The sequence below is a fragment of the Aulonocara stuartgranti genome (genome assembly GCF_965226115.1).
Source record: "Aulonocara stuartgranti genome assembly, chromosome: 20".
NCBI lineage: Eukaryota > Metazoa > Chordata > Actinopteri > Cichliformes > Cichlidae > Aulonocara > Aulonocara stuartgranti.
Genome location: NC_138956.1, coordinates 2,827,607 through 2,839,677, shown reverse-complemented (window position 1 = coordinate 2,839,677; position 12,071 = coordinate 2,827,607). Strand labels below are relative to the sequence as shown.

General features: G+C 39.1%; 2 protein-coding genes across 4 annotated transcripts; one reads left to right on the top strand and one right to left on the bottom strand.

Annotated features, from left to right (window-relative positions):
- The first annotated feature begins 2,305 nt into the window (after window positions 1-2,305).
- Window positions 2,306-4,541, top strand: tac3a (tachykinin precursor 3a). 2 transcript variants are annotated; one of them, XM_082517881.1, is made up of 7 exons: window positions 2,306-2,511; window positions 2,844-2,959; window positions 3,214-3,310; window positions 3,572-3,601; window positions 3,685-3,738; window positions 3,823-3,889; window positions 4,155-4,541. In XM_082517881.1, exons 2-7 carry the CDS (start codon window positions 2,858-2,860, stop codon window positions 4,171-4,173), a joined length of 369 nt encoding a protein of 122 aa, XP_082374007.1. In that variant the 5' UTR covers window positions 2,306-2,511; window positions 2,844-2,857; the 3' UTR covers window positions 4,174-4,541. The 2 variants fall into 2 exon arrangements, with proteins under 2 accessions (XP_082374007.1, XP_082374006.1); XM_082517880.1 differs by having other exon boundaries at window positions 2,311-2,511; window positions 3,211-3,310; window positions 4,155-4,505.
- Window positions 4,542-4,587: 46 nt separating this feature from the next.
- Window positions 4,588-11,259, bottom strand: c1galt1la (core 1 synthase, glycoprotein-N-acetylgalactosamine 3-beta-galactosyltransferase 1, like a). 2 transcript variants are annotated; one of them, XM_082517871.1, is made up of 4 exons: window positions 10,798-11,259; window positions 9,673-9,927; window positions 8,595-9,259; window positions 4,588-5,492 (listed from the first exon to the last, which is right to left on the bottom strand). In XM_082517871.1, exons 2-4 carry the CDS (start codon window positions 9,881-9,883, stop codon window positions 5,157-5,159), a joined length of 1,212 nt encoding a protein of 403 aa, XP_082373997.1. In that variant the 5' UTR covers window positions 9,884-9,927; window positions 10,798-11,259; the 3' UTR covers window positions 4,588-5,156. The 2 variants fall into 2 exon arrangements, with proteins under 2 accessions (XP_082373997.1, XP_082373998.1); XM_082517872.1 differs by having other exon boundaries at window positions 11,029-11,259.
- Window positions 11,260-12,071: the final 812 nt, after the last annotated feature.

The following is a 12,071-nucleotide window of genomic DNA, read 5'->3' as shown; positions in this document are numbered from 1 at the left end:
TCACTGTGAACCTCTTCCCTCCTTCCCACAAACAGATGATTGGCAGCTCCATTAAAGAGAAAGGCGAGCAAAAGGATTATGACTGTACTCCATGCTCTGTCCTCTGCCAAGTACGCAGCTACACAGATGTATGAATCTCTATCCTCATGTCCTTACGTGGACCTCCAAATAAACTGAGCTGCCAAACATGTTGGAAATTTGAACCAAAGAAACCCACACAAAGTAACACACACGGAAATTATTATCCTTTCTCTGTCTGCGCATGTTTTAAACATTTTTCCTTCTCTCGTTCTCTTTTTCTATGGGTTCCACAGCAAGGTTACCTCTATCTATTCAGCCTGTTAATTCAATAAGCATTGCAGAAAAAGCAGGATCAATTGGCAATTTTTTTTTAAATTATCAAACAGGTTGAAACCCGAGGATATTTTATGTGGACAAGGATGTCCCACTCTTTATACTCAGATGAATATCTGTGAGATATAGAAGAACGTGATTACATGAGAGGTTTAAACTTTAACAACACTTAACTGCTGCAAACAAAGATTGAGATTAATTTAGTTGGCCAAAGGATTAGTCACTATAATAAAAACAGAAATTTGGCTTGCATGGAAACACTGTTTCAAATTCATTCGCATAGAATGATCTCATCATGGTGTTGGTCTGTGTTTTTGTTTTTGTTTTATATACTGCTTCACCTATAGCCACCATGGTCTACCTGCTGTTACTGAGCCAGCTGTGAAGGTCCAGCTGACCTGTCAGGACTAGAGATTATCCAGCTGTCTGCAGCTCTGAGGGAAGCGCATACATAATGACAGTTCAACAGGTTTGGTACTGAGTAGGATGGCAGGATTGGATGACTTCCAAATGTTGTAAAGCAGAAAGATACAAGACATTATTGTTCAGCACTATGCAAGATATGTGCCTGTAATGTCGTCTGTAGCAGGATGTCAATGTTGGCTAACATAATCGATACAATATATCTACTCACCTTGTCATTAAATGAGAAGCTTTCCCTGCAATTGCATGCTGTGGAAAAACAGCCACTGGCACTCTTTCCTTGTGTTACTGGGTTGCTTTGATTACCAGGGGAGATAAGAAAGAAACACTCATCAATAATGCAAAAACGCAATTAATGACTTCCCCACTTCTGACGGATCTCCCATCCCGGACCCCTGCACTGCTGCAATCCCCACCCTGACCCATCCCCGCACGATTACAGACAGGAACAAGACAAATATGGAAATGGGAAGCCATTTCTTAACATGTGAAAGGCACAATTTGGATTCCGGCTTAATGCTTTGTTGTCAGTGTCACACCCTCTCACATCGGTCCTAAATCTCCAGACCACAGTAATTGATGTGCATTACTTCCCTTTGCCTGCACTACAATTTGAATCTCAAACTTTGCTTTACTGAAGAATTATGCTTGTTTGCATTCTGAATGCGTAAACAAACACCAACACAACTCTAATTGCTTGTGTAATTGCAAGAAAAATTATAGGTTTGGTACTTGCACTAAATTTGAGCCATTTTCAGAGGCTGGTGAAAACATGTTTAAACACGTTTAAACACGTTTCAGGATTTCTGTGAATACTGACAGTATATACTAAATTTCCAGGCTATGCTGAATTAATTTGAAAAAGTAGCAGTTCTTGAGCATTTTACCCATGCAGTTTTTCACTCACAAAAAATGTATAAAAAGTCCCTCAGTGGTTGTCAGGTGATGACATTTCATCTCACCACCTGTCGCACACCATTTAACAGAGAATTTAGCAAGCATGAAAACAATTTCAAATGATGTCTGAATAACATGTTACTCATTGTGTCAGGACTGGTATGAAGATGTGTCTATCCAAGCTCAGCTCACCGCGTATAGGCTCTAAAAATGGTTGTGCTGATAATATTTCTACCCAGTGATATTAAACATATTTAAGTCTTGCTTTCAAACCAGCAGAGATCAATTATATATGGTATATTTTATATTCTGTCTCCTAAAAAAATTCCATGTTGATGTAAAATTAAAAGCCATTAAAATGGTCAGATTAATTGACTTCTATATCCTTTCTTCCCCAAACTAACTGCAGATATAGCCTTATCTTTTTCCAAATATGTTCAGTGGTGTGCTTCAGTCCACGAAAACAAACATGTATCCTCGTCACGAATCCTAAACTTTTCTCTATTTTCTTTTCTTTTTAAAAGGGTGTGTGCGTGTTTTGTGTGCAGTGAGGAGTTGCGGGGGGAGGGGAGGGGCAGACGCTCTCATCATCATCATCATCATGACCATCAATGAGTAGGCTCTGTAGCCTTCAGTGCAACGTGATAAAAGAGTACTCCACCTACGCTGCTGATTGGCGTTACGCAGGTATCCAGCTATTATTTATTACCCCAAAGCCCAGACGCTTCATTCATCCGGACTGGCTCTCACAGCGGGATCTAGCCGATTCCACTCTACTTTGCACTTGGGCGCACTCAGCTGACTTGCCAACCGCATTATCTGCTCGACAGAAAACAGGTAAAAGCTAAAAAAAATGTCTTAATGCTTAAAAATGATCTTTAAAATAACATTTAAACTGTTATCTTGTTGTGAAGATAGTTTAAGGTTTACTTTAACTCTTTGGTAACGGAACAGAAAGAAACACTGCGTAAAACTACTGTCTTTGATCAATATGAATCTGTTATTTACTGATTTTGAAAAATTCTCTTCAATCTAACTTTGCGAACAGTAAATTGTGCGTTTTTACGCACCGATTGCATCGTCCCTTGTGCGCAGTGGGTTTCTTAATGAAAATGCAATGAATTTCCCCATTACGAAAACACCTTATAAAACGAATTGTTTTTGCACAGGCGACACCAACAAGATGAGAAGAGGTTTGCTACTGGTGACTTTTTTCCTCGTCATGGAATTTCGCTACAGCCGGTGCAGATGCGACGAGCCCGGATCGCGCAGATCAACTTCAGATGTAGGTTCCCGGGCACGTAATAATAATAATAATAATGATTGCATTTATATGGCGCTTTTCGGGGCCCTCAAGGCGCTGTACAATTCCACTATTCATTCACTCTCACATTCACACTTTGGTGGAGGCAGCTACAGTTGTAGCCGCAGCTGCCCTGGGGCATACTGACAGAAGCGAGGCTGCCACATCGCGCCAGAGTCTGAGAACATCTTTTAGAATAATCAGATTTTGTTTTATTCTTCTCATTATTGCAGCAGACCATAGGCTTAGAGAACTTTAAGCGGAACATCCTGAAGAGATATAATGACTTGGATTATGACAGCTTTGTGGGTCTGATGGGCAGAAGAAGTGCAGGTTAGTGTTTTCGACGGGCGAACATGACCAGTTTAAAAAAAAATATAATAATACATACATACACACACACATATATATATATATATATATATATATATATATATATATATATATTGATATTGATATTGTGTGTGTGTGTGTGTGTGTGTGTGATGTATGATTACAGTAATGCTGAAGCTATAAACTGAAGAATAAAATATTTGCTGCAATGTTTCTGAAAATCTCGCCGGTCTTCTGTTTTTGTTTTATTTTCTTCATCAGAGGCTGACGCTGAACAACCATCCCAAAAAAGTAAGATTTTGTAATTTACTTATGGCGTAAAACGACCGTTTAAAATTGTCATGAAATATTGCATTTTGCTTTTTATATATAAGGGGAGATGGATGACATTTTTATTGGACTTATGGGACGGAGAAACGCAGAGACTGGTGAGTGTATGGCAGGTGTCTAATATCCATGTCCTTTTAGCTTTGTCGCCTTTCATATTCATGTTTTCTATGTATATGTTACAGATAATGGTGCCTGGAGGAGAGAGTATCCAGAGAGGAGAGGCATTTTTCTCAACAAGTGCAGGCTGAGGTGAGTGCTTCTTCCTTATTCTTAAACAGACATCACCAAATGTCAGCTGTTTAGAAAAAATAAGTTAATGATCATCCTGCATAATTAAGGATAAAACCGATTTCAGACATAGAACTTCGGAAGATTTGGGGTGTTTTAAAAGGGACTGGTTTATGCAAACCATCTGCATGCTTTTCATTTCTTAAAGTAAATCTCTACTTGTAGTTCTCACAGTGGATTTTTAGGGTACTTATGTCCATGTATGTGTTTTGTTTTTTTCCTGCAGGTTACTTCAGGGACTGTAGACACTGAGAGTTACTTTCATTTGGCTACAATGACAGAATGTCACCGAGAGCATCAACAGCAAACCAAATGTCTGATAGAAACAAAAAAAAAAACACATGATTCCCACTGTACCTGGCTTATGAAAGTGACAATGTACCAAGCATAATGTACGGTTTTATTTGGAGACAAAGCATAATTAGAAGTAATAAATTCTATTTCTTTATCATGTCATTCTTTTTCTTAAAGTTCAAAATAAATGTAATTTTTATACATAATTCATTCATTTAAATGTCAGTGCAGTTTCCCTTGTTGTTTAAGTGATTCTTCAAGCTGTTGTCTCATGTTGAGACAATACTGTTCAATCACAGTGTTGGGTTAAATAAAATCAGGTGCTCAAACGGTTCAACGGGGGGTTTCAAATATACTCTGAAAGGTGAAAAGAAAACACTTTATTTTGCATTTCTGAAACAAACATCATATCAAACATCCTGGCTCTGGTTTTAAAGCGTGTGTTAATTAGATTGAGTTACAAACGAAATTTAAACAAAATTAATTTATTAACTTGAAGCATTTTATGCCAAATTACTTAATTACTCACAATTAATAATAAATGTCATACATCTATTGCTTTTTCCTGCATAACTCCAAGCACATTGGCTGTGACAATAAATTCAAACACTGATGATGTCAAATATAATTAAGGCTAAACCAGATGTTCATATTGTTTGAACACAGCTGAGACACATGTAGCCTCCACTCAAACATCTCTTATCTTTAACAACTCACTCATGTTGTCATACTCAGCAGAAAAGAGTTGTTAGTGCGCAGTAAAAGGGTTATCTGAAAAAGTCATACTTTTCACCACAGTTCTTCTTGACTAATCACAGAAGGAAAGTAGCCACAGGTGCTCCTGATGTAGTTTCTGATGGTGATCAGACACACTGCAGTTAAAACACATTCAGTACCATCTAAAAACACAACACAGCTAATACAATACAGCGTTTTATTCGACTGCAGTCCTGTTCACAGTGAGATGAGAGTTTAAATTCTCAGTCTCCTTTTCCTCTGTCACCGTATCCTCTTTGGTTTGGTTTCCATTGAGAGAAAAGGCAACAGTTGTGCGATTCTTTCCGTCCTTCACCCCTCGAACTGCTTTAAGTCCCGCTGTTACAGCCGTCTGCGAGTGTGGGCTGACATTCAAACCATGACGTAAAGAGGGCTGGTAGCGTGGAATATAACCATACGCTCTTAGGTGGTAGGTGTAGTACTCCATCACGTACATCAGCTCTGCTTCGATATAATGAAACGATACAGCCAGGTCTGAGCAGCACTGCGGACCCTAAGGAAGAATAACACGTAGGTTAAAAACATAAACCACACACAGAACAATAAAAAGCAACTCACTCAAAATATGTTAACACTGAAGTATTCATATTTTTACTACATGAGTAGCAGTCACCGTCCATAATCACATTGATAGTCATTGCTATTGTAAACCACTGAGTTTTGCTTTAATGCCCACACCTGAGAACATGATCAGTAATCGTCCTTGTACAAAGTGTACACTGCTCTCTGCTTTCAATCTCTGAACTGAAATGTAATTTTCAACAAAATATTGGATTTAATAAAGACAAATAACCACATACGGTCCAAAGAAAAGAGAGTGCTGCACATTAGGGCTGCCACTAACGATTATTTTGATAGTCGACTATCAGATCATCATCCATTGGACGTAAAACGTACAGCTTACTGCACCAGCAGCATCTGCTCTTATATAACTATCATTAGCTTACAGCGTTAAGTGTTTAAGGTCTGTGCTAATTAAAAATAAAGACAAGATGATAGTTTGTTAAATTTTAATGAAATGTGCAGATTGTTTCGGTGAAGTTTAATAAACTCCTTGCTATCTAAACTATAACAGGACACCGGAGTATATTCTCCAGCATCTCACACTTCTGATGATCAGCTGTCTGGTTGACGTTTATTCAGCTGTGTAAAAACTATAACTTTAATCTCAGCCAAAGCGATTTACTCAGGAACAAATAAAATACTAAAAAAAGCCAAAAAATAACATTTTAAGTTATCTAAGTGACTCGTATATATTTAACCTGAGTAGCGAAAGACGGTGGTGGGTTTGAACACGATTTGCCGGGAGTCCGGTGTTCTCACGGCGCTAGTGAGCCTTGTCCCCGGGTAGCTATCGAGCTAGTGGGCAACAGACGTCTCCGAAAACGTCGGAGCGCTTTTGAAAATATGCGGTGTCTTGATAAACTGAGCAGATATTTGAAGTTTACACAGCTACATTCTCACCTGAAAATATGTTAAATGTTTATTTTGTGACCCAGAAAGAATAATAAGAGTAATATTAAAACTAACTACTGTTTCATAAACGGACACATGTTGTCACAGTTTTTCCTTTTCATTGTCTGAGGAAAAAATAATAATAATTGTGGCTTAAAAATATTAAAAGTACATTTATGTTCTTATTACCCTTTAAAAAATAAAAATAAAGCAGCTCCATACTCAGGCAGACAGCACTTGACAGCATCAGTAATGAACCTGCCTCATTTTAATTGCAAAGTACAATAGATTAGTTGCATCATCAGCAACAAATTGACCAATTTTCCCCTCATTCGACAGCACATTGTCTGTGCTGCAATCGTCTACTTTAAAATGAACACTTTCTTTTTTCCAATTCAATTATTGTTTGCAAGGGTCAGGCACACAACTTGAATGTGTTAGATACTCACATATTCATTTATTTTAGTCAGTACTCTTCTGATGATTCATTTAAATCAATGCCTATGTTTCTAATTCAAAGTAAAATATACAAAACATCAGGCAACAGTTTTTAAATGTGATTCTAAATAATTAAATAAATAAAGAGATATAAATTGGTCAGAATTATTGATTATTCCTTCACATGTTCAGAGACCCTGCTTGGTGCGATTAAATCTGTTACTTGGTTAACTGACTAGAAGCAGCCATCAGAAGATAAATACACTGTGGTGATAAAGGGATGCAAATGGTCAAAAATAATAGTAATGTAGGCTCTGGCATTTAAACAATGCTCAGTTGGTGCTGTGCCAAGTGTGCCAAGAGAATATTCCTGCGATACAGGCAGGATGGGACCATACCTTCATGTTGCTATGGCAATTTCTGACCGGACCATCCGATTGTCTTAATGAGCCTGTGCGAGACTGTTTTCTGTTCTTAGCTGACAGTAGTGGCAACCAGTGTGGTTTTCTACTGCTCTGGTACATCTGCTTCAAGGCTCAAGATGTTGTGCGCTGAGAGATGTTCTTCTCCATATCTTGGTTATAACAAGTGCTATTTGAGTTACTATCTGGCTATTCTCCGTTGACTTCTGCATCAACAAGGCATTTTCACCCAGTGAACTGCCTCCCACTAGATATTTTCTCCTTTCTATGTGAACTGTACAGATGTTTATGAAGGAAAATTCCAGTAGGGCAACAGTTTCTGAAACACTTAGGCCAGCCCATCTGAAACTGTCTTCCCCATTCTGATAGTCAGTTTGAAAGTCTCTAGGTCATCATGATCAGGTCCTCATACCTACATTCACTGAGTTTCTGCCATGTGATTGGCTAATTGACTGCTACAGTATGTGTGGCCAAACATATTTTGGAGCAAATTATGTTGCCATCCAAAGGAAGGCCTTTTTTGGTTTTTAAAGAAAACACCTTCCTGGTTTCAGTCAGAATATTGTCAAACCAAATTTGCCAATATTCTGATTGCATGTCTCCATATTTAAAATGTTAAACTGGCTAGCTTACAAGTCCAGATACGCCATCGATTGAAAAAGTTTGGCATGGTGTGACACTAAAATTCAAAGAAGGGCTTGAACTGTTGAAAAGTTTTCTATATAAGCTGGCCTCCTTAGTTCTAAAGCAGTTTTGTTAAATGAAAACATGACACCACACAGCAGTAAACATGTTCTTGATCCAACTTTTTTTGAAAGTTTGTATGTGCCTGACATTAAATTCAAATTTTGATTATTTTTCTAAATTAGGAACTTTTTAGTGTTAGCACTAAATATACAGTCTTTGAAGTACTTTCAGTTAAAGACTGTAAACATTATTGCCTATATGACAGTAAGTGTAACTTTCACTAAGAAAAAAGTGTGTACACTTTTTTAAATGAAAGACCTCTGTCACTTGAATGGAAGACATAAGCTAATGACATTAAAGGATTTCTAATTTAAGGTTCAGTCCGTCATCAGCATGACGTCCTAACCTAACTTGCCCCTTTCTAACAAGGTTAATCCACTCACTGTTTGTCTGCTTTATCTACGCGCTATCTGTGAACTGGATTTTAGAAATGGCCTTTGTATGAAAAGATTTCTTTGTTTTTTACCACCACAATGTGTAAGCCCATTTCACTATTACTCGCTCAAAAATAAAACTAATGTGAGGGGACTTGCCTCAACAATTGGGTAGTAGCAATAGCTCCAGTACCAGAAGCTCTTGGAGAACTTGCCAGTAAGATGGTGCTCTGGCACAAATGGGTGAAAAGTTTCTCGTTGCAAAGTGTCTCTGGAATCTCCTGCCAGAACACCCATCTTCTCCAAACACTGACCGAGAGCTAGGTCTTCCACAGGGGTCGTGTGTGTGCAAACTTTGGTTCGAAAGCCTTCCACAAATCTTTTGAGGGCTTCTTTACTGAGTACATAACCTGCTCCCCCACTCATGTAGCCTTGTTTGGTATAAGGTTTGAAGCGCTTGCCAAAATAGATTGGTTCTTCGGAGGAGTGGTTGGACAGAATCCAGCGCAGGTTGTCCACTACCACATAGGTGTCATCATCCGCTTTTAAGAACCAGTCTGCTTCATTCCCGTGGTGTTCGTAGACATAATGGAACGCTCGAATGGTCTTCCAGTAGAGCTGGTCACGGCCCTCCTTTGTCCCCAGGCCCACAGTGGGGAAGTCAGGGTCGTCCACAGAGCTCATGAACACGACGATGTTGCAGTGCCGACTCCAGGTAGCCCTGACATGTTGGGCCCTGCTCTGCAGGTTATACGGCCCCGTCATCACCCAACAGAGAACACGTACTTTCTGATACAACATATCTGCCACCTGGCTGTCTTCATCTGGAGGGACACACGACAGTATATAGCAGTGTTAACTGGTATGCAGTTGACCTGTTGCATTTGTCATTCTACAAGCCACACCACACTCTGCTTAACACATTTGGATACATATGCAGTTAGTTCCCTTCCACATCCTTTCAGCTGTCATTATTTTGGCCATGCCAATTGGAAGTAGCATGAAAGCAATAGTGGAAAAAATCCATATATGCATCACAGTCCAAAGCAGAATAGGTATTATCATCATTATACAGTCTAAAGTAGACTTGGTGCTATTTCAAGTCCGTTGTGTCTGTAAACCAATCTCTAAACTTTAAGGCAAAGTTCAGTCACGGGCTTAGAATGTTTCCTGCACTGTAAATATGTGAAAGCTATTATTAAATTAGAAAAAAAAATGTATTCACAACATAACACACCTGTACGGTGAGGAAGGTGCAGATTCTTAACAGCAGCTCCCTCCTTCCTCCAGCTGGTCGGCCTCTCCCTTACAGCAGTGACTTTTTCCTGAGCTCCTGACAGAACAGGGTAACTTCTCTCAAACCACACCTGGTGAAGGAAGAAGTACGTACTGCAGGCCCCTAAAATGAAGCCCAGCGAAAAGCCCAATCTGGAGCTGAAGCCTTTCATGGCGATAATGTCTCCACAGCTGCGAGGTCCAAGTTATTGCATGTCTACATGAAACAGCACCACACTCAGTCAATTTGATGCACAGCCAAACCACAAAGGCCAACAAATATCAGTCATTAAACGTCTTGATAGCAGACTGACTGCATGTAGTTGTACAATTAATTTTGCTATCATTGTTTTCTTTTTTTAATTGCAATAATTTTAAAATTATAATACTTTGCCTCATGATTTTAGTCTTTGAAAAATGTCATTAAAAAACTATTTGAATGTCTATGAAGTCATAGCGCGCTGACACAGCAGTAGACATGCGTTTAATGTATAATGTGCACAAATGACGACATAGTGATTAACTTCGCTGCTCGTGCCTAGAGAAGCCGTTTGATTTATTATGGTGACGTCACGTCAAGACCTCCTCCTTTTGTTTAGTTTAAAGACGGGATGATTAAAACTAATATTAGCAACACTTAAATTCAGTTTGTCGCTGGAGCAAAAAAGACTAGAGAAGTGCTTTTGACACGCACTTCATAACTAACTGTCAGCGGGCCGCTGGCAGTGTTTTTCATTGCGTCTGATGAGGTTAAAGACCCCAAATCCGAGACAGATGTTAACGATTAACGTGACGAGAAATGTTTATGGCAAAGCAGCTTCTCTCCTGTATGCTGCTCTTCTACTTTATCCAGACGATAAATAAAATGACATGACAATCTGGTTACAATAATCAGGGATTCGTCCGTTGAGACAATAAATGAATAAACACGACAGAAACTGCTTGGCAGCAAAACGAGGCCAAAGGGAACCCAGATCGCTTTCCAAATGAAATAAATCAATACCAAAAGTTTCGTGTATGTCCACTGAGTAAATAAATGAGAAATACAAGCCTTTAAGAGACTCCCTCCCTCCTGTATGTTATTTACCTTTGCTGGGGATCAGTCATTTGTGAGCACGATGTGCTTGTCACCCCAAGGAGCAGCTAAAGTATTTCGTGAAAAACAGCACAAGGACGCTACACCTGTCGAGCACACGGCTACATGCAGGTCTCATTCATCCGAAATACTGTTTCTCAGTGAAGTCCTCCCTGCACTGTGTCGCCAAATAAGATGATTACCAGCAAAGAAAAGCTTCTGAGTAGAATTACATTCTTCTACCTCGCGGTGGGTAAGCTCTGAAAATGAACGCTGCCATTGGTCGCCTGTCGGTGACGTATGAGGAAGCGCTCGTCCGAGTCCTGAGAAATAATAATTGTTTCAGATGATCAAGATTTGTTTGTCACAAGTGACACTGGTTTTTCGGAGACGCCGGTGAGACAGTTAAAGGGTAACGCTAAATGATGGCGACGACTTGTCGTCTGCAAATAATCGCCACTAGGTGTCACCCTTACAACGGCTCCAAAAGGCTTCAAGCCAGCTCCAGCAATCATAAGCACTTTACGTTAATGCAAGCTACCTAACCAGAGCTACTGACTCCACTTTCAAACAGAACTCGGAAATTAAAGTACATTCCGAGTCACCTGTTGCCCTGGATCCCCATTTCGTCTCTTGCAGTTAAAGGCAACCTGGCTATAACTACCTGCTCAGCTCCCCAGTTAGTAAAGACGTTTTGATGCTACCTTACAAAAGCTTACATACCTTACATAACCAATAAAACCATGGCTATGATCCTGTTTTTATCTCTGTTCTACAGCTGGGTTCTTAGCTTGCTCCAGATAAGCAAATGTAATATATACAACAAATGTGACTCAATGTAAAGCTTAAAAAATTTAATGTATTTAAATTTACAACATATACAAAAGTGCTAACAAAGCACTTTTGAAGGGGACTAAATTTCTAGAGTTTTGATGTTCTTGAACCTCTAAACACACACAGTTCAATTCATTTGTAGGTCATTTTCACCTCTTGTAAACAGTCATTTGGTATTGTGGTGGAAATCCAAAGTCAAACTGTGAGAGTAATAGGTGTTTTCTCTTTCATTTAGTAACTTCTGCAAAGACAGCAACACTGTAATGCAAATGTCTCACTTCTGAGGAGGAAGTGCTTTTTTTGTCTTGTGCAAAAAGAATGTGTTAACAGAGTACGAGCAAATTTCATATATGATAAAGCTACACTTTTTATACTGTATGTACAATCTCTGTTTGTACTTTGTCTATTTAGAGTATACTGTGCACTAAGAAAGAGCTTTAACAGCTGCACAG